The sequence below is a fragment of the Penicillium cataractarum genome (assembly GCF_028827025.1).
Source record: "Penicillium cataractarum strain IBT 29864 chromosome Unknown utg000002l, whole genome shotgun sequence".
NCBI classification, from domain to species: domain Eukaryota; kingdom Fungi; phylum Ascomycota; class Eurotiomycetes; order Eurotiales; family Aspergillaceae; genus Penicillium; species Penicillium cataractarum.
In genome coordinates, this window is record NW_026622738.1 from 1,953,804 (window position 1) to 1,974,521 (window position 20,718).

The 20,718-nt window shown below is 48.3% G+C and overlaps 11 protein-coding genes across 11 annotated transcripts; 6 read left to right on the top strand and 5 right to left on the bottom strand.

The window, feature by feature from the left end:
- Positions 1-239: 239 nt before the first annotated feature.
- Positions 240-1,013, bottom strand: N7496_002778 (putative epsilon-lactone hydrolase; the record flags this gene model as incomplete). Its single annotated transcript, XM_056695709.1, has 1 exon — positions 240-1,013. The coding sequence occupies one exon, from the start codon at positions 1,011-1,013 to the stop codon at positions 240-242; it is 774 nt and encodes a 257-aa protein (XP_056557921.1).
- A 1,002-nt stretch (positions 1,014-2,015) lies between these two features.
- On the bottom strand, positions 2,016-2,513 carry N7496_002779 (uncharacterized protein; the record flags this gene model as incomplete). Its single annotated transcript, XM_056695710.1, has 1 exon — positions 2,016-2,513. One exon carries the CDS (start codon positions 2,511-2,513, stop codon positions 2,016-2,018), a length of 498 nt encoding a protein of 165 aa, XP_056557922.1.
- A 300-nt stretch (positions 2,514-2,813) lies between these two features.
- On the top strand, positions 2,814-3,984 carry N7496_002780 (bZIP transcription factor; the record flags this gene model as incomplete). The annotated part of the gene is made up of 2 exons (XM_056695711.1): positions 2,814-2,975; positions 3,046-3,984. The coding sequence occupies 2 exons, from the start codon at positions 2,814-2,816 to the stop codon at positions 3,982-3,984; spliced, it is 1,101 nt and encodes a 366-aa protein (XP_056557923.1).
- A 211-nt stretch (positions 3,985-4,195) lies between these two features.
- On the bottom strand, positions 4,196-5,345 carry N7496_002781 (thioesterase family protein; the record flags this gene model as incomplete). Its single annotated transcript, XM_056695712.1, has 2 exons — positions 4,196-5,163; positions 5,237-5,345. The coding sequence occupies 2 exons, from the start codon at positions 5,343-5,345 to the stop codon at positions 4,196-4,198; spliced, it is 1,077 nt and encodes a 358-aa protein (XP_056557924.1).
- Positions 5,346-5,983: 638 nt separating this feature from the next.
- N7496_002782 (MBL fold metallo-hydrolase) lies at positions 5,984-6,856 on the bottom strand (the record flags this gene model as incomplete). The annotated part of the gene is made up of 1 exon (XM_056695713.1): positions 5,984-6,856. The coding sequence occupies one exon, from the start codon at positions 6,854-6,856 to the stop codon at positions 5,984-5,986; it is 873 nt and encodes a 290-aa protein (XP_056557925.1).
- A 375-nt stretch (positions 6,857-7,231) lies between these two features.
- On the top strand, positions 7,232-7,684 carry N7496_002783 (uncharacterized protein; the record flags this gene model as incomplete). Its single annotated transcript, XM_056695714.1, has 1 exon — positions 7,232-7,684. One exon carries the CDS (start codon positions 7,232-7,234, stop codon positions 7,682-7,684), a length of 453 nt encoding a protein of 150 aa, XP_056557926.1.
- Positions 7,685-8,342: 658 nt separating this feature from the next.
- N7496_002784 (non-canonical purine NTP pyrophosphatase) lies at positions 8,343-9,209 on the top strand (the record flags this gene model as incomplete). The annotated part of the gene is made up of 6 exons (XM_056695715.1): positions 8,343-8,522; positions 8,585-8,658; positions 8,725-8,869; positions 8,925-8,961; positions 9,020-9,081; positions 9,141-9,209. Coding segments are annotated over 6 exons (567 nt in total), but the record flags the coding sequence as incomplete, so codon positions are not given.
- Positions 9,210-10,396: 1,187 nt separating this feature from the next.
- Positions 10,397-12,532, top strand: N7496_002785 (NADPH--cytochrome P450 reductase; the record flags this gene model as incomplete). Its single annotated transcript, XM_056695716.1, has 1 exon — positions 10,397-12,532. One exon carries the CDS (start codon positions 10,397-10,399, stop codon positions 12,530-12,532), a length of 2,136 nt encoding a protein of 711 aa, XP_056557928.1.
- A 2,025-nt stretch (positions 12,533-14,557) lies between these two features.
- N7496_002786 (GMC family oxidoreductase) lies at positions 14,558-16,297 on the top strand (the record flags this gene model as incomplete). The annotated part of the gene is made up of 1 exon (XM_056695717.1): positions 14,558-16,297. The coding sequence occupies one exon, from the start codon at positions 14,558-14,560 to the stop codon at positions 16,295-16,297; it is 1,740 nt and encodes a 579-aa protein (XP_056557929.1).
- Positions 16,298-17,929: 1,632 nt separating this feature from the next.
- N7496_002787 (SDR family oxidoreductase) lies at positions 17,930-18,673 on the top strand (the record flags this gene model as incomplete). Its single annotated transcript, XM_056695718.1, has 1 exon — positions 17,930-18,673. One exon carries the CDS (start codon positions 17,930-17,932, stop codon positions 18,671-18,673), a length of 744 nt encoding a protein of 247 aa, XP_056557930.1.
- A 286-nt stretch (positions 18,674-18,959) lies between these two features.
- On the bottom strand, positions 18,960-20,379 carry N7496_002788 (alkene reductase; the record flags this gene model as incomplete). Its single annotated transcript, XM_056695719.1, has 3 exons — positions 18,960-19,292; positions 19,349-19,984; positions 20,122-20,379. The coding sequence occupies 3 exons, from the start codon at positions 20,377-20,379 to the stop codon at positions 18,960-18,962; spliced, it is 1,227 nt and encodes a 408-aa protein (XP_056557931.1).
- Positions 20,380-20,718: the final 339 nt, after the last annotated feature.

Consider the following 20,718-nt stretch of genomic DNA (forward strand, 5'->3'; position numbering starts at 1 on the left):
TTCAATGCAAATTTCAGAGAGGCAAATTAGACCTGGCTGACGCCAGTTCCTATTTTCTATTTTAAAGAACGATCCTGATTTGAGGGGCTGCGTTATTCGTTACTTCACGTCGTCGAACTTCATGCGTATCGACCATTATTGAATTAGAAGAATGAGGATGAGGTTTTGTATTTTAAGTCTTGCAAAGACGGCCTGGATAGGCAATTTCCGCTTTTGTAGTCTAGTCCCAGGACGTAGAATCATATACATAACCGTTCACATAGCCAATTCGTCAACGCATGGCCCTGTTGGGTCTCGTGGTTGTCGCCAAACAAAGGCCATATAAGTGGTGCAATGTGACACTCTTTATGACCAATGATGAAGGTTGTATCGGAATTAAATTTCTGCGTGTAGTTTGTCAGGTCGATGCATCGATTTTCAAGGAGAATAGGGATTTGACTGACACTGAACCTCTTCACCCAGGCCTTGATCGGGTCCAATAGCACCTCATCACTTCCAGCAAGCACGAGAGTCTGTTCCACCCAAGCGTCTTTCCACCATAATTCAGGTGCCTCAACTGCTTCGATGTAATTGTTTGAAGACCTGCCCTTTAAATACTCTTGAGACCAACTGGCTGTGACTTCCATTGCGTCAATATCCTTGCGTGCATTGTAAGTCATGCTAGGCCAATCATGACGGAAGGAGAGCCAAGGGGACAAGAGTACGACCGCTTTGAGGGGCTCAGTGATTTCCAGCTTGGGAGCATCTGGAGAGGGATGGGATAGGTGTGAGAGGAGCGCCAGACACAGATTAGCCCCAGCCGAGTCTCCAACAATGATTACCTCCCTGGGTGGGCGTCCGAGACCCTGGATGACATATTGCAGAGCTTCTATCGCCTCGCAGAACTGTGTTGGATAAGTTGCATGTGGTGTTAGGGTGTACGTAACATGTAACCAGCTTGTTGTGATATCTTCTTCTGCAAGTCCTTGGCTCACACTCTGCCAGAAATCAAGATACGGTTCCGTTGCATCCATAGCGAATCCTCCGCCTTTAATAATCCTCTTTAGTTCTCCTCTAACAGTGCCAATCGGGTCAAGTTACCTACCATGAAAGTTGATCACCACGTACCTGGCATTTGGGGAACCAATCCAGAATCCCTTGAAGCCATACTCATCTGACACAAAATTTGGCTCGGTTCCAGTTTTCTCACAGTATTCCAAGTAAAGTTGCTCGTACGACTTGAAGAGATATCTAGCCCGACAGTAAGCATTCAAATTCAACCTTCACACGGTCATGCACTCACTGGAGCTGGAGTGGACTAAATCGTCTAGTGAGCTGACAGTATTTGTAAGCCTTCGTTCTGTTAAGACATTTGATAATTATTGAACAAGGTGAGATACCGCTTTCACTGCAACTTGAATAAGATGGTGATGGTAGCTGTCCGCCCCAGATGCACCGCGAAAGGGCCCAGTTAAAGCAGCATATAGGATTTTTGTTCCTTTATGGCCGTCTTCAGCATGACCTCACCGAAGATTTTCCCTGAATAGACTTACCGACAGAGAACCAGCCTAGCCAGGCGTCAATCTTTTCCGGAATCCTCACAATACGCCTCATGATTGATGCTTCCCTAGTCATCTGCGAAACCGATGGATCAGTATGGCACCATAGACTCGCTCGCAGGATTGTTATTTATATAGGTTCCAGCTGCAGGCCTTTTGTTGCTAAGCTCTTTTTAGGCCTGATTAGTATTCGAGTTGCGTGCCGAGGCTTTAAAGTCAATTTTCAGTCTTGGAAAAATGTCCACGAACTGCGAAACTAGCTGCTATCGAATCCACGTGGTTCATTCTTCTCTCGCCAAAACGTTTGGCCGCAGTGCTGAGCGCTCCAATGCGTGATGTATACATAAATCGGAAACTTCCATGCAATCACATACAGCACAACATCTACAGTAGAAGCATTCGTATCTCAGGCTCCAAATCCAAGTTTCAAGGCTCCTACTCGAAGTCCGTTACCGAAGATAATATCCCCAAAATACATCATAGCCCCAGATTAGTAAGTCTTTCCTGCCCCTTGTCTGTAAATAGCAGCAAACCATTCCAATACCCAACTGCCCAGATCATAGGGTACCGCCAATGGAACCACATGGGATGCTCCGTAGCCCCAAACCACCCAAAATGCCTATCCAGGTTGTAGCAAAGGTAATTACACGCGCTAAGTACTAGCAGTGCCAGGATACCCGTGAAATGAGCTGCTTTTTTCCCATAGTAATGGTCGACAATGAAGCAATTGACTAAGCCGCCCATTGCCCCACCCATGCCTAGCGGGCAGAAGACAAGAGTCCACATGACTTTGTAGAAGAGGTCTCGGGTGCCGGTCATGACGAAGACGCCGACGGCGAGGAAAATGATTTCGGCGAATAGGGAGTTGAGCCAGAAGAGGAGGAAGGGACGGATATAGACGGCACGTCGTTTCTTGGCAGTTCTGATGTCGTCCACCGTGGTTATAATAGGTTGGAAGGTGTTTGTAGGCGCCATGATGAAGTTAGAGGCAATATGGGTAAATATCTGATGGCTGTTGCTTTTTTATATCTTCGTAAATCAACTTCATGCAACCGACCATTGAACTTCTATATTGAAAGTGATCAAAGAGCGTAACCGAGGCTTAATCATTTTCCCCGACGATGGCCAGGCCTACAATCGCATGTTTCACTCCGGGGGTGAGTGTTGTTGTGATGAGTGATCATCCCGACCGCCGAAGGTTTGTTACCGACAAGGCCGAAGACCCCCTTGGCTTGTTTCTTCCCTCTCAACCTGAATGAATCCGATATACACGAAATGCCACCTCACAAAGAAAATAGGAATATGAGATATACCGCGACTTCTGCAACCTTGAGTCGGGTAGAGCCCGTGTTAACGGCTCTACCAGAGGCCTCACCTAAAAGGACTGGCTTGTCACACGAGCGCCAGCAGCAGCCCGCAAGCCCTGAAAAGAAGGAGGTATATCACATGATAAAAATTAACCCACGGATGTCAATCAGGCATGTATCATAGACTGATATAGCTATAGCGACGTCGGAAGCAAGTTCGCCTAGCGCAACGGGCATACCGGGCGCGGAATGAGGCCAATACCACAGCACTTAAACAACGTATTGCCCGACTAGAGTCAGCTCTAGAACGACAGAGCAAGGCGGTTGTTCTCTTTAGCAATTTCCTGGCCGAAGAAGGGGCTCTTATCTCCCGCCCGCACGTTGCGGATCGTCTTCGCGAAACGGTGAAAATATGCTTGGATTCGGCCTTGTACGGGGAAGAGTCTGACGAGGATATTGGCAACCTGCAACCAAAGAACACATCTTCGAGGATACAAATGCCGATAAATAAGCCACCCTCACCCATGGACGGTCCTGGGTATTCTCATCCGGATATTGATTTGACCTGGCCAAGCGAATGGCCTCGCAACCGACTCTTGCCGTTTAAGCTAGACGGCACGGGGATAGTTGAAGCGCCAGTCTTTGTGCAGCACCTCAGAATAATATGTCTCTATCAAGGATTCTTGGTGCTTAAAAACCAGTCTGTGCCTCTCAATGCGTTAAAGCGGCCGTTTCGATTGCTTTTATCCCTTGTCACGAGGGAAACCATCACGTCATTCTTCTATACTTGTCTCTATGCCAGGCTGAACAATGCCCAGCCCGACAGGTGGAACGAGATTCCGTTCTTTAAACTTGGAGGCGCCGGTACACACTATCCTGAGGCGTTATCGTCAAGCCAGAGTGAGACAGAGACGCGAGTACCAGAGCAACAACACTTTCCTTTAGAAAATCATGCTCTATCGGCTTTTTCACCCGAGGCTCAAGAAGAGCTTGACGGGGATTGGTTTGACATTTGGGACTTGGCAGGTTACCTGCAATCAGAGAGAATCTCTCTTTCGACAGCACCACCAACTGAGAATACCACATATCGGAAGGTGAATGCACTAGACTTTACAGCAGGTAAGGCTCGACGATCCTAGTTATCTGAGACATGAGCTGTATAAGCGTCTGACAATTATCAGCTCTACTCGAGAGGGGAATATGTCTAGGGCACAGTCCCGGGTTCAAGCGGAGCGATGTAGAGAGTGCAATTAGCCTGTCCTCCTGGGGTTGAGCCACAGCAATTTGCACATACCAATGAAGGTTTCAATGATCTATTGCTCATTCTATAAGCTATCGCCGTTAAAATACTTAAAGACGACCAGAGTCCTGTCTTCCTCTAATGTTCCTCGACCCATCAACCACCAACGCCACTTGTGAACTTGTAGCTATCAGCTCCCCCTTTTGGTCAAGAATCATAACATCCAAGTCCGCGCGGCTCCCACGAAGCATCCTAGTCACCACACGAGAATGCAGCCATTCTACCCCCTGTGGAGGGAGCCTGGTTTTCAGATCCACATTCATGGTCACAGTCGGAAACCAGAACTGGCCAAACGGCACTTCCATCATGCTCTTTGCACTTCCTGTCTCCCCTTCCAACGCAAGAAGTCGACTTGTCTCCATAGCTTCCATCCGGGTCAATGCCGCAGGAAACATATCCGCCAAGTATAGCACAGCTTCATTGGACCACTTGGCCGGCTTCCCACCGGGCGCAAATTGCGCCCACTGGTCGACTATTTGCTTCGTCCGATCTTCCAGTCTCATGGCGGACAATGTGTGGGATGGACTAAATATCCTGAGATGTTTGGCGGCATGCAGCGCAGGAGGTGTTTGGGGACATAGCACCCATGTACCATCTATTCCGTCCTCTGCTAGCGCCTTAAAATCGATTGAACCATCTGATAAAGAGCCATGTGGCATGGGTGGAGAGAGATCCCAGAGCCCCTTAATAACCGGCCCCTGCTCTGTATCCGGCGGACTCATCGTAATGAACGCAGCCACCATAATCTCCAGCTCGCTTCCATAGGCCAACTTCTTGGTGGTTGCAGGTTGATTGGGCTTTTGGGAAAGTGTAACATGTATCGTACTAACCCTCGACCCCAACTTAATTTCTTGCACTGTCAGGATAGCAGGCCCAGTGAATGTTCTTCTTAAGAATGAAATTTGCAATCCGATTGGTTCTGGCGAGCGAGCTAGTTGTTTTCTCGTAGTGTACTTCCTGGCGAAATGGATTGTGGCAGTTCGATAGAGGACACTCGCTGTGTAGCCTCCATGGGGAACTAGGATACGGTTTGTATGTTAGGTTCGTGGGCTTGTCTCTACGGTATCAAATGGATAAGGGGTAGTTCATACCCGTCCCAATACACCAGGCGGGGTCAAGATTTGCTGAGTAGGTGCTTGAATCGATCGGTATCACGGTCATCGCTTTCTCAAAGAGCGACGAGTGGCTAGGTTGAGCCATTGTGAATCGGAAGCTTCAAAGAAGGAAGAAATCCCGCCTTGTTGAATTAACATAATGGCATGATTTCCTCTGCTACAGGGGTATTTAAGCGTCTTTGCTCTCGGGTTGGTCAATTAAGTTACCCATGGCCCGAGGAATACCAAAGCTCGCTTGTATCACTAATCAACCCGAGCACATGTGTTACGGCATACACCCTAGCATAATAATTCAATACTCCAAATGACTGAATATAAGTGAAACTCGTTTTCAGTCATGCCTGAGACTGGTATAAGTAACGCACATCGGGTTGGAGGAGGCGACGCAGCCCTGAAAAATATGAATTTAACCAGCCGCGATTCGCCCCATCGAATATTTCGATAACAGTCAATTGAGGCAATACACAATCAACCTTGGTTAGTCATGATTCATACATCCAAGTATCTAGTCAACTATATTACGCTTTTTGGTCAAATTTCGGTTAAACAGCTTGGTCGCGAGTCGAGGAGACGAAACAGGATCGGAGCATTAAGCTAGTGCATATTTTCCTTGCATTTATAAATCCAATTCCATTCATTCCATGGCTTAAAGAGTAGGATAACTGCGTTCTGGATAATCACAAAGGGATAACGTGTCCCATACTCCGTTCAGTTGATTCCATATCAAACCTTTGACTTCGCATTCGTTTCTGGAAAAGCGGCCAACGCCCCTCTCAAGATTGCATGAGGATTAATCCGTCGCGGGTATCGTCTCTGGATATCCTCCGTCAATTCCTTCCAGTTCGAGGCCGACCGGACAGCCTCTTCGAAATCTAGGATATACTGGCGCGTCTTCTGTAGATTGAACAAGCCGTCCACCGTCCCTGCTCGTTTATGCCCCGCAATGACAGTATGCGGGTCAAGCGCCTCGATGGTATCGAGTGCATGGAGCCATTCCTTTCTCTTTTCCGGGGTATTTGCTTCGCCAAAGTACTGATGTACGTCTCCATATACCGCGTCACCGGCCACGACGAGTCGGATGCTGGGAACGTGGAGCACGGTAGTGTTGTACGTATCAGTATGTCCTACTTCAATGGCGTGGAATTTGTGGCCATCAAGCTCGAAGACAGGCTCGTCCATTGCCTCGGCCAGCTCGAGAGGTTGGGGGATTTGGTTCCCCGGAAACAGGGTAAGCCATGTTCCGTTGAGGATTTCTGGCTTAATTTGTTCTTTCATATGTTCGATGGTACCGGGCGTACCGAGGGCACGCAGGTTGGGCCAGTGCTTTCGTAGGACAGTGATGCCAAACCAGTGGTCGCCATGACCGTGGGTGATATACACGTAACGGAGGTCTTTACCAGGCGCTGTCTCCTTGATCCAGGAAACTAGGTCTTCAGTTTGAGAAGTGGAAATGGGTGTGTCGACAAGAACAGCCCCTGAATCTCCATGTATAAGGGTGCAGGAGATTGGAGAGAACGAACTTGACTCGCCCAACCGCTTGATTGCGATGGGGAGGCGCGAAGAAACATAGACATCAGCTTGGAGAATGGAAGACATGATTGAGTGACAAAGATGATAGAAGGAAAAATAAGCTCAGAGAGTAGATTGCAAAATCAATCAGCTTAAGAATGCCCGAGAATCTATGGATCCTCTTTCTTAGAAGTAAATGTTCTCAAGCCGAGGATTAGGTGGATTAGTGAAACGGATTAGTGAGCCTATGGACCTATAGTTCACCGAGGTGAATATGGCCGAAGCTCGGATAACCAGATTCATGATCCAAGAGACGTCGGTCCTCGGTTGAGCGATCACTGAACCAAACATGACCACCGCAGGCATAGCTTATTTAGAACAAAACATAAACCCCACGAATGCCATTACCCCGGAACAAGTCTCGCCACATATCTCCCTTGCCGCAAATACAATCCCACAAACATGCCTCGCTGGACCTTCGAAGTCACCCCGGACACCCTGTCCAGTGACGAAAAAGATAGATTGGCCGAAGCCATCACCAACAACTACGTCGGACTGGGCATCCCCGCATTCCTAGTGAACGTCTTCTTCCACGAAAACCGAATCGGTACCTTCTACAGCGGCGGGAAAACACCCCCGAACACGGTCTTCTTCGTCCTCGACCACGCAGCTCGAGCATTTCCGAGCGAGGAAGTTCGCCTGGCTTTTATCGACAGCGTGAATAAGATTGTGGAACCCATTTTGGGACCCAAGGGTGTCAAGTGGGAATACAATATCTACGAACACCCTGCTGATAACTGGCGTGTGAATGGGATGATTCCACCGGTGCAGCAGAAGGAGCTCTGGCAACATTGGATGGATCGAAATGAGGCTGTCAAGTATGGTGAATATCTGCAAATCGACAGAGAAGAGTGATATAGTGAATCGAGACTATGCCTAATAAAGCAAGCGGGTCTAGTATTCTTAAATCACCTAAACCACCACTCGCCTAATGAAATTAAAATCCACACATAAGTCATTCAAATTTAATTGAATTTAATTGATTATTAATCATGTGACCGGGCTCTACTGGCTACCGGGGGAGGGGTAAAGGGTACATAGAAGAAGGGAAGGTTATGTAACCAGATTACTAGGTAGGCTAGAGATTAAAAGCTAACCTTATTGATTGAGTGTGTATAAGGTTAGATGGTTCAGATGAGAAGTACAGTTGTATGAATTAGTTAGCAGTGGTTACTCGATAAGATAAGTTAGTGGAGGATCTACGGATCCATGATAAGGGGCTTAGTAAGAATCTTGGCCGTCAGGCAGAAATATAAGGCCTCAACGGTAAATCTCAACGGGTGGCAGCAGCTTCGCCCTAGATTTAGAACTCAAGTCGAAGGGTTTCATCGTCTCGCAAAGCCTTGGTGACTATTTGGGCAACGTGATCTACCGTTTCACACTCAAGGTTCCGAAGAGACTTTTCCAAATAGATCGGCTTGTTCTGGATATCCGTAACAATATAATCGACCTGGAAGGGAAACGCAGTGTGGCACGGTCGAATTTCACCCGGTGAATTGATCCCCTCTGAAGTCAATCGAAGGACATCATGAAAACATGCACGTTTGTGACAGGTAACCCAAATAAGGTTATTGAGGTCAATGCTATTATAGGCGACTCGATCCCCATTCGGGCCCTCGCATTGGACATTCCAGAGATTCAAGGGTCGTTGGAAGATATCGCGCGAGATAAGTGCCGACGTGCCGCCAAAATTGTGATAAGATTGCTACCAGCTTGGCTTTTCTTTGATTTTCACTGACCTCTGATATGTCCCAGGTCAATGGACCGGTGATCGTGGAAGACTCGGCCTTGGAATTTCATGCGATGAATAGGCTTCCAGGGCCATACATGTATGAACTACGGAAATTGACATCACTTGACAGACAAGAAACTGATTGTTCATTCTGGTAAACCAGTAAATATTTCCTCGAAGAACTTGGGAATGATGGGTTGAACAAACTCTTGATTCCGTACGAAGACAAAAGTGCGGATGCGGTCTGCACTTTTGCCTTTACCCCAGGGCCCACCAGCGAGCCCTTGGTCTTTCAAGGAAGACTTCATGTGTGTGGAACGTTTGGGTCTTTAAATATGAACCATTCGCTGACCAAAGCCATAGGGCAAAATTGTTGCTGCAAGGGGACCTCCCGTATTCGGTACGTGCCATTAGAAAACTGTAGATTTCCGGGAATATAGGAGCTCACAAATAGAAAGGATGGGAACCAATTTTCGAGCACGAAGGAGAAACACTTGCGGAAATGGCCCATGAAAAGAAGGTAGAGCAATTCCCGATATGAGAGATTGTTAGTTTAGTCTGACTGCTAATGTCAAACAGAACAAGTTATCCCATCGCTATCAAGCCTTGTGCAAATTCCAAGAATGGCTGGCTACGGGCGGAAATTGACCACCGTACCTCCACTAAGAGCCACAGATACCGTCGCTAGGTGGAATAGCATTCAAGGGTCCCATATTTGAAATGAGTGATATATAATGGCATCTCAGGTATAGGAGGGGTCTGCATAATAACTTGGGTGGCTGATAGGTTCCACGAGGGACGTCCGTAAAGGGAAACATTCCCCGTCCGAACCATGCCGTGGCCATAGATTTAGATTATTTCAAGAGGACATGAACCTCATGCATATTCTCACGCCTCTGGATCCTTTAATCCAATATTGTCTCATGATAGCCTGTAGGTTTGGTCTATGTATATATGTACCTATTCTGAATATGAAGATATCATGTCAATCGATTTCGATGCCGACCTCGAAAGGGGCGATAATTCCCGCTCGTCGGGGCAGTTACCCCGTGCCGCGTCTCGCTCGCGTCTCCACACGTTTGCCCTGCCACCCTACCAACACCCCAGACATGGATCCTCTCAAACTTACCCGATTGATCGCGTCTCGGCGAATTTGCGCTTGTTCGGATTTACACGATTTGGCAATTTAGCCCTTCTGGTTATCCCCCGCAGTTGGTTCTGTTATCCGGAGGAGGCGATCAGCTGCACCGTGCGCCCGGTGTTATTTGCGCCTCAAACTGCTACAATGCTAGTGATTCAAGGATCAGTGTGGGGAGAGCCAGCGTCATTACTCAACCAGGCTTGCTGTCCATAATTGCTCTCCACGCCGAGAGGGGGTATTCTTCCCCTCCAAGCCATTCCCCACGGGGCCTAACCCCAGAGATGTGGTTGAATCTGGCTGGACCGACCATATTCTGATAACCGATCATCAGTAACCGCCGCCCCAGTGCTGATGAGGAAAATCTCCAGGATGGGTAATTTCCCCCGCGGGCTTCTACAGTGGAGGCTTCTTGCTGAGTCTCAGGGTCTCATACCCTCTCAGCGACACGAGCCCGATCGGGGAATCTTTCCCAACTGTTAACGAGACTTGATAGAGGCATAGAGATGTATTTTTATATCTGCGGGGTCCCCGGCCTGTGTGACTACATATCAAATCTCTATTATAAAGGCCAAACCATTCTCAAAACGCTTTACCTTCTTATACTACTTCATATCCATTATACCCTGAGACCATTGATGGACTGATATCTTCATGCCCAGAGAACTGGACACTCTCTATCCTTACTTCACACATAATGGCTCTCTCTCAACTATCCCAGTGGAACATCCCACCAGAGCTCCTTCAGGAGGTATCAAAATATGCCACCCCGACTGGCTTCGCCGATTATATAGCGCTGGCCATCCTCGTCGGTACAGGAGCAACCTTCCTCTCGCGAGGAATCCTGTGGGATAAGCCTGATCCATACCACCACCTTGCCTTTGAAAGGCCCCAATTGAAAAATGGTGGCCAACTCGGTGCCAATGCCAACAGAGAAACGAGGAATATTGCACAGAAACTGGAAGAGACTGGGAAGAACATTGTCGTCTTTTGGGGGTCACAGTCTGGTACCGCCGAAGGTTTTGCCCATCGGCTAGCTAGGGAAATCACCTTGCGCTGGGGTCAGGAGACCATGACGGCAGATCTCTCAGACTATGACCCTGCTACCATTGCGGAGATCCCTGACTCAAACCTGGCCATTTTCATCGTCTCTACATATGGTGAAGGTGACCCCAGTGACAATACTGCCGATTTCTGGAGTTGGATCAACAAGGCCGATGCTGTCTCACTCGCCAACTTGCGATACGCAGCCTTTGGTCTGGGTAACTCCAACTACAAATTCTACAATCGTGTTATCGATGTCATTGCGGAAGGCCTGGAGAAGTTTGGAGCAAATGCTTTCATGCCCATCGGCAGAGCAAACGATGCAGAGGGCGCTACCGAGGAAGACTTCATGGCCTGGAAAGATAACTTGTTCACTTGTTTCCGGACGCAATTTGGCTTCCAAGAAGTCGAAGCTAAATACATTCCCACCCTCATGGTTGACGAGGATGAGTCCTTGGAGCCCATCGACCTCCACAATGGAGAGCCCAACAACCAACTCGATGGACACAAGTCAGCCACTCAATCTTCGCCGGTTCGCACATTAAGCATCACCAACTCCAGAGAACTTTTCACTGCATCTGACCGAAACTGCCTGCATATGGACTTGGACTTGAGCAGCCAGCCCGATTTAACCTACAAGACTGGCGACCACCTTGCCATCTGGCCTGGAAACCCCGATGCTGAGGTTGAGCTTCTGCTACAAGTACTTGGTATCTCCTCTCGTCGCAATATTCCACTCATTATCAGGGCCATTGACTCGGCCACCAAAATCACGATCCCGACCCCGACGAGTGCGATTGCTCTTTTCCGCCACTACCTTGAAATTTGTGCTCCGGTCAACCGTGACAACATTCGCGATCTCGCACAATTTGCTCCGACCCCAGAGGCGAAGGCCTACTTGATGAAACTCGGTCAGGATAAGGAGTTCTACGCCGATTTCATCAATTGCACACACCTCAATCTGGGCCGCCTTTTGCAACTCGCATGCCCCGACCAGGCTTGGTCTAACCTCCCACTCGCATACCTTGTCGAAACGATGCCTCACATCCGTCCTCGATATTATTCCATCTCCTCGAGCAGTGTCGTCTCTCCTCGCAAACCATCTATCACTGTGATCGCCTCTACAAACCCTCTTCAAGACAATGCCAACGAACTCGTGCATGGTGTCACATCCAACTACCTCCTCGCAATTTCTCAACACCTCCACTCCCAGCCTCACCCACACGGACTTACCTACCATCTCAATGGCCCTAGCGACGCCCTAGAGGGTGGCAAAGTCTTTGCTCATATCCGTCGTAGCAAGTTCAAGCTGCCCATCACGAGCAAAACACCCCTTATCATGGTCGGTGCCGGCACAGGCCTAGCCCCTTTCCGCGCATTCCTATCCGAGCGATGCCAAGTACAGAAGATTGGCAAGGAAATTGGGCAAATGATTCTTTTCTTTGGATGCCGAAATCCCAATGAAGATTTCATTTATCGAGAAGAGTTGGAGGAGATGCAGAAGGTTCTTGGCGATAAGCTGCGCCTGGTGACTGCATTCTCGAGGGATGAGGGCTCACCGCGCAAATATGTGCAAGATCGGGTTTCAGAGCTTGGTGACGACGTCGTGAAGCTCATCGACGAGGGTGGTAGCTTCTATGTCTGTGGAAGGGCGGGGATGGCGCGCGAGGTGGAGAAAGCCGTTGGTGGTGCCATGAAGATTGCAAAGGGCTGGTCAGATGATGAGACGAATAACTGGAGTAAGGCTGTGAAGAAGAAGAACAAGTGGCAGGAAGATGTTTGGGGATGAAGGATGTTATGGTTTGATTATGTGGATTACCTTTTGTTAGATGCCATAGAGGCTGGAGTCAACTCGTGGTCAATAGACAATACTGCACTGATCATTCAAGGTATGAAAACGCGTCCCTATGCTCTAGCTTTGTGTTTTTGCAAGCCTCTACTTCTTTTCTGAATTAATCGCACAATCCGGGCGTGGTTTTTATGTCCACCGGATTAGGGTCTATCACCGACCAACTCAACTCAGATGACCAATGCGCAAGTTTCCAAATTACTGTTTATCGCAGCAGTAAGGCTGCACTTAAAATGGTCATGACCTATCTAGGATATACTAAATCTGGCGATGGGAATTGAATTATATATAACTCGTAATGTGATTGGCTATATACTATTACCCGATTCGAGGTATTATGATTCCCACACTAATCCAGCCCCTCAAAGCCCTGCAGTAAGACTGGCATTATGATTTCTCCATTCTGTGATATCAGATTCGTGACCATGGCTGAAGCACGATATGGCCAATTGTTGAGATTGTTTTTAACACCTCAGCACTTTTCTACGTCATGGTGTAGCCTTATGCCAAGAAATTAATGGCTAGAGCACTCGGGGGTGACTAAAGGTCGGCTGAGGCTAACTACTTAAGTATCCGAGGATGTGTTCCGATAGGTAGAGAGTACTATAACTTACATTTGAAGCCTAGCCGAAAGCCATCAAGATCAAAGGTCCAAAGGACTGACCACTGAAGCCAGGGGCGGATACAGAAAGCTTCTGTTCGCCTCCCATTTTTGCGTACCCATTTAACGATTTTCATCGCTACTTGACAGGCTCTGCTTCTTTCTCGTATATCTTTATCGTCGGATCTTATCAAATTCAATCATTGGAAATCGCATAAAAACCGTTTAACATACTGTCAAGAGCGTTGATTTATCTTGAATACCTCTTGAAGATAATAAAGTAAGTCCTGGGATCATAGATATGTCGTACGGGGAGCTTTTAATACCCCAGACGGGTATTCACCGTATCTGTGTCCTTCAGCGCACCCACATAACCCACATCTACTATGTGGATACGCCGAAGGGCACGGATACAATCATGATATGACATGCGGCGTCACCGAGCGGAGCACCGACTCGCTGAAACTCAATTATATCTCCCATCAAGGACGAATGAAGGCTGGCTGTAGCCGAGTGATAAAGAGCTTGCGAAGTCCATAACACGTAGACTTTGGCACCTAGCCGTCATAGGATGTACCTTGCAGCCAACCAGAGTGACAGGCCGTTCCATTGTTAGTGAGGATGCAGGTGGCTGGCAAGCAGTGGTTCCACTTTGGTATCTTTAGGATACCTCATAGCTATCCGACCATATGTTATGGTACTATTGCTACTTGATGATACTATTCAGCTACTGGAGCGTCGTCATGCGGGGCTTGCAAACTACTTGCCAGGCAGTGTAGACGTAACTATTTGGCTCGTTTCATGGTTTGACCCATAGAACGACGCTCCTCGCGATTCTTTGGGCAGAAATGATGGCTTATAGAGCTATACATGGCTTATAACTTGACAGAGTCCCCACTCAGGGTGGAGCTTGGATGCCTCGTTCCCCAGCGCATGTGAGGGGTAGAAGTGATATCAGGAAAATGAATACCAGAATAGTCCCTGCACTTCGTACTAAAGCGTTAGGTGCAAGAGCGTGTTGGAGAGAGGACATCTGATAGGCGAATATTCAGCTCCTGAAGCCCGAAGTGGAATAACTATCGTACGAATTGAAGTAAGTCTTTGGCTCCCGAATTCAAATTTGGAAGAACTGACATCAATACAGACCGGTCTATGCTTACCACATGTATAATTCCCGTGGATCTGCGACAGTTCTGGTTCCATGCGAGCTTTACTATGTGTTTGAGAATTACCGTGGACGTCTTTTGGGTTTCCGCCAATTTCCGTCAACAACCTATATAATACGGGCGAGATCCAACCAGACCTGATCAAATATCAATTCATTATTTTGTTTTTGAAACCACTCAATCGATATCTTCTTCGTCATGGCTATTCAGGACGGTGCTCGCTTTGATTTCATCGTCGTTGGTGGTGGCACCGCAGGCAACATCGTTGCTTCCCGTCTTGCGGAAAACCCCTATGCCAGAATTCTAGTCGTCGAAGCCGGTATTGGTAACTCGAAGGACAATGAGGACATCCGGACTCCCGCACTGGCAATGGATCTCCGTGGTAGCAAGCACGACTGGGCCTATAAGACGACCATGGTCAAGCGTGACGACTATGAGCGGATTGAGAAGCCTAATACACGTGGGAAGGCCCTTGGCGGCAGTTCATCACTGAACTATTTCTCCTGGGTGCCGGGTTCGAAGGGGACATTCGATATGTGGGAGGAGTATGGTGGGAAGGAATGGACCTGGGATCCTCTTGTTCCTTACCTTCGCAAGAGTGTCACTTACCATGACGACGCCGGTTTGTTTCCGAAGGAACTTAAGAAGATTGGCGGGGGTGGTCCGATTCCGATTGCCCACGCTGATCTTATGCCAGAGATGAAGGGCTTCCGTGACCTCCTCACTAAGGCCTGGAAGTCCACCGGCGAGCCTGTCACCGACAATATCTTCGACGGCAAGATGAATGGGCTCACATATAGTGTGAACACTATCTATAAGGGTCGCCGGTCGGGTAGCTTCCTCGCGGTCGCGGATAAACCGAATATTACTATTCTTCCTGAAGTCAACTCAAAGTGCCTTATTATCGACGATGCTGATCGTGTCGCTAAGGGCGTGACCGTGATCACTGGCTCTGGGCAAGAGCTAAGCTTTTACGCTACTCGTGAAGTTATCGTCTCCCAGGGTGTTTTTGAAAGCCCTAAGCTCCTGATGCTTAGTGGTATTGGACCGGCGCCCGAACTGGCCAAGCATAATATCCCGGTGATCGTGGATTCGCGTCACGTCGGCCAGCACCTCTTGGATCACCCCGGTGTCCCCTTTGTTCTTCGTCTTAAGGACAGTTTCTCGATGGATAGCCACGTCTTACGAAAGGGTCCCCTACAAAATCAAGCTTTGTCAGCGTACTCTAAGGGTCACGCTGGCCCTATGGGATCACCCTTCCTCGAGATGATCGGTTTCCCTCGAATCGACAAGTACTTGGAAAAGTCCCCTGAGTACCGTAAGGCAAAGGCTGCTAATGGTGGCCTTGATCCCTTCTGTCCATATGGCCAGCCCCATTTCGAGCTTGATTTCATCCCACTATTTGGCAGTGCCTTCCAGTGGCACTTCCCACACCCCAACAAAGGCAGCTACATGACGGTTATGGTAGATCTCGTTCGACCCGTCTCGGAGCCTGGAGAGGTTACCCTGAATAGCGCCGATCCCCTTCAGCAAGCTAACATCAACTTGAACTACTTCAACGATGACCTTGACGTTATTGCTATCCGCGAAGGCATCAGATTCACCTATGATGTCCTCAAAAATGGCGAAGGGTTCAAGGATATCGTTGAGGACGAGTATCCCTGGGACATGCCGCTGGACGATGATGAAGCGATGAAAAGAACTGTGTTAGATCGTTCTCAGACTTCGTTCCACCCCTGTGGCACTGCCCGTCTGTCCAAGAACATCCAACAGGGTGTGGTGGACCCGAACCTCAAAGTCCACGGAGTCAAGAACCTCCGTGTTATCGATGCCTCTGTCATCCCTGTTATTCCAGACTGCCGCATCCAGAACTCAGTTTACATGATTGCTGAAAAAGGCGCAGACGCGATCAAACGCGACCACCAGGATCTTTACTAGTTGCGCGCACGACGTGTCTTTCCAGAGTTTATTCATGTGTCCTCATTTTGTCTACTTCCTAGTCATTTATCTTTTTCATTAGTCTTATGATTAAGAGTATATTGAGATTGAATTATACATATCAGAATGATTACAGCAAAATCTTTTTGATGAAATGGAACGCTTCTGAGAAATCGTGACAGCAACATGAAATACACCTCTTAGTGTCTCCCCGCCAAATTGGAGCTACATAGGCGGACCTCTACAACAATATACAGTGTGTACCATGTAATTGTCCAAGTGGGGATCCAGCTGCTATCGAAAAATGGCGACATATACCAGCTTGAAACGCCCAAAGGGCTAGGAATCAGCATCTTTTGATTTTTCATTACCCCTATTTGACGGAACAGATAAGGTCTAACACGGTTAGAATAGCGATTTCACTTGAACAATTACATGGTAGGCACTGCAGATCAAATGTATGACGCTACGCGAAAGCTTTATACAGCAATGTATGTTGGTTGCTCCACTAAGCAGGTCGGAGCTGATCCGCTACCGGGTTAGGGGCGACATCAAGGTCTTGGCGTGGTGGGATTTGGTATTTATTCTAATATTTGACTAGAAATGATGAGTTTCCCGTGGCAAACCTTTAATAAAGTTCAGATGGTCCGGTTATTTCCGAAGAGGGGGATGCCTGCGTGCCCGTGTCGATGTAAATAAAGTCGGGCCAAAGTTTGCCATTGGCTAAGTATTAGTGGGCTCGAGTCTTGACAAAGCCTGCTGTCTACCCAATGTTAACTTGACGACCGATATCAACAGTCCAGCACTACCTCACCGCATCTCACCTTCGATATCGATTCATTAAAGTTTGATCTAGATGGTTTTGATGACAACATATTTTTGCACGTTAACAGCGTGAGCTTGACATTCACTAACTTGGTTGAATTTCGGAACGTCGCTGCAGGCAGCCTAGGTGTAGCTAATCCCGTCATAAGTATGGATAAGGTGAGAGTCAATGAGATTCTGACGAAGGGAATCTTTTCCATTTGCCGGAAATCTGTGCGCAGGAGGGACTGGCGGGATTAACCATAACAAGTGCAGGGGCTGCTGCGAGATGAACGTATTCTATAAGCCCTGAAACCCGAGACCGTGCTATGAACTTCAAGAACAAGGCACCCACAGAGCATCCTTGTTTATAGATATAAAAAGAAGAACAAGTGGCAGGAGGAGGTTTGGGGATGAAGGTTGTTATGTTTTGATGATGTGGATTTAGCTTTTGTTAGATGCCATCGGATTAAATTAGAGGATGGAGTCAATTTATGGTCAATAAACATTACTTGGTCTTGCAAGTTATGAAAATGCGTTTAAATGCCCTGATATGATGTTTCTGTGGCCTAGGGTCCGGATGGCAGCTAAGCTCCGCCACAGCTTGGTCGTTATACATCTTAAATCCGGATATCCATAAACTCCGAGGTTATAAACTCCGAGGTTCCAAATAAGCCCCATGTAGACGGTAGCAACGAATATATAATTCCACCGCAGGACTACTTTACTTGTCGCATTTCCATCTAATCCAGCAGGCCTGACTTGAATTTAAGACTTGAGACCAGCTGAAAAGTGATCAAAATAATACACTTGCCCCAATAGCCCACGATGACCATCTCCTCGCACTCAGACGTCGTACTTATCACAGGCGCAAACCAAGGCCTGGGTTTCGAGCTCTCTCGGCGCTTAGCCTCTGATTACCCCGGTTACCACATTTTGATGGGCTCTCGCGATACCGGCAAAGGGGATGCGGCTGTCGATATATTGAAACCCGAAGGGCTTTCGGTTGAAGCAATCAACATTGATGTCACGGACGAAGAATCTATCAAAGCAGCTGCGGCAGAAGTCGAATCAAAGTTTGGGAGATTAGACGTCCTCGTGAATAATGCGGGAATCGTCGCCGAGGGCAAGATGCCTACTGGAACCAGCTTACAGGAGACCTTCCGCGCCTGCTTTGACGTAAACGCTTTTGGGCCATTCCTGGTGACGGAAGCCTTCACTCCTCTTCTGAAGAAATCGCACAATCCGCGAGTGGTCTTCATGTCTACCGGTTTAGGTTCTATTACCGACCGTCTGAACCCAGATGACCAATGTGCGGCTTTCCAATTTCCCGTTTATCGCAGCAGTAAGGCTGCGCTTAACATGATTATGGCCCATTATGCTGCACTTTACGCCAAGGATGGGTGGAAAGTGAATGCAAATGATCCAGGATTCTGCGCGACAAACTTGAACAGCTATCGTGGATGGAATACGCCGGAGAGTGGAGTTGTTAACGCGGTGCGACTGGTGACCCTGGGGACAGACGGACCAACGGGCACTTTCAGTTGCACCGAGGGGCCAGTGAATTGGTAATAACTAATATTTCGCTGCTTTTATTGCTTAAGTATTCCTAGCTTGTGTGTATCAACCTATCCAAGCGAAACTCAGGAATCGCGGTATTCTACGTAGAAAGTGCTCGAGGACTCACAGGTGACGCATGCGCGCTCTAGTGCTGATGTCAGCCAGGATCAGGGAGATACGAGGCTCATGAGTAATGACCAAGGGGCCAATTGGTTGGAGAGCATTGGAATCAATAGTTCTAGTAATGGTCTAATGAGGCCCATCTATCTATCATCAGGTCATGTCTGCATCTATCATATCACTGCTTGCACACGGTTGGGTAATCAGTGTAGTGGAAGGCATTGTCCTCGAAAGGCCCGTAGAAACGGGTGCGATCATACGGCGCCAGCGGGAGACCCTTCTTCAATCTGTCGACCAGATCGGGATTGCTGATAAAGTACCGACCATAAAGAAGGGCATCGTACTTTCGGGACTCGACCACACCCCACGAGTTCTTATCATCCCAGCCGCCTGCAGAGAAAAAGGGGATCGAGCCGAAGATTTCCCGAAACTTGTCGAGGGAGACATCAAGCAAGCCCCAGCTCTTGAGGAAAGCGTCTTTCTCTTCGTAACTAAAGATTTGTTCATAACGCTAGTTTCGTCAGCAAAAGCTGAATGTTTATCCGCCACACAGGAATAAAGTCATACCGGCTCAATAAGGCTGACGTATGAAAGGCTTGGGTGAGCCTTCTTCAAACCTTTGCAAAGATAAGTCCAGGTCTCCACGCGCTGCTCACCGCGAGCCTGGTTGAAAAGGCCAAACGGCGAGAGACGAATAGCGAGATTCTCCTCGCCAACAGTCTTTGCAACTTCGTCCATAAGCTCAAAGACAAACTGGCAACGCTTCTCAGGAGTACCGCCATAGTCGTCCGTGCGCTTGTTAATGTTGGAGCTAAGGAATTGCTCAGGGAGATAACCATTGCCGCCATGAATCTCCACACCGTCAAAGCCAATTTCCATGGCAGTCTTCGCGGCCGCACAATAGTCCTGAATGGTTTGCTTGATATGCGCCACGGATAGCTCGATTGGCGGGTGATTCGCGTATGGGACGGGTTCGGTGGAGCCCACAGGCGGGTGCGAATAGCACTCCGTGGGCGAGTCCCACACACTGGCCGAGGGGCACACGGCAGGGGAACCAGTCATCTGGGGGATCGTAGCACGGCCAGCGTGCCAGAGCTGACAATAGATGAAGCCCCCCTTGGCGTGGACGGCATCGACAACCTTCTTCCAGCCACTGGCTTGGTCTTGGGTGAAAATACCGGGGACTCCCGGCATTCCATTGCTCTGTAATAATCACATCAACGTTTTAGAAACTGGAACCGAAATAGAGGAGCCGAGGCCCCTTTAACCCACGCAATCAGGGGGTGATTTATATGACGGGACTTGTTATGCAAGATGTACATAATTTTGGGTTTATTTACCTCGAGAGAAGGAGGAATACCCTCCGAGATAATCAGGCCACCCTCACTAGCACGCTGAGAATAGTAATCGATCACAAGATCGCCAGGAATCCAAATACGATTCGGATTCTCTGCAGTGCTGATAGGGTTTGCTGGCACTCCACGATTACGGGTCAAAGGCGCATGGATTATGCGGTGGCGGAGAGTAATCTTCCCATTGGCAATGGTCAGAGGCCGGAAAAGGGCCGAGTTTTCGGGGCCAATATTGTGGATAGTCATCGCTGTGGCTTTGTGTGGACTATGCTTATGTGGAGGAACGATAATCACAATGGAGATGAAAAAGGGGAATATACGGAGAACAAAACAATAGAAGGCCGCTGCCCCCCTTTTTGCATTTTTTTAAATTTTCATGTCCCAAGACTTGGGACGTGCTGTCAAACCCGTCAATTCGGCTAGGAATTAGTTTAGGGTTTCTTGTGATAGTCCACTTATACCGCTTGTCAAAACGACGGTGCCATTTCAACGTGGGAATTATAGTTTCTTAGGAGCTTTCCGGACCATGCTGTGAGGTTGGATGCGAGACAGCAATCCACTGGACTTTCCCTGATGGAGTTGGCG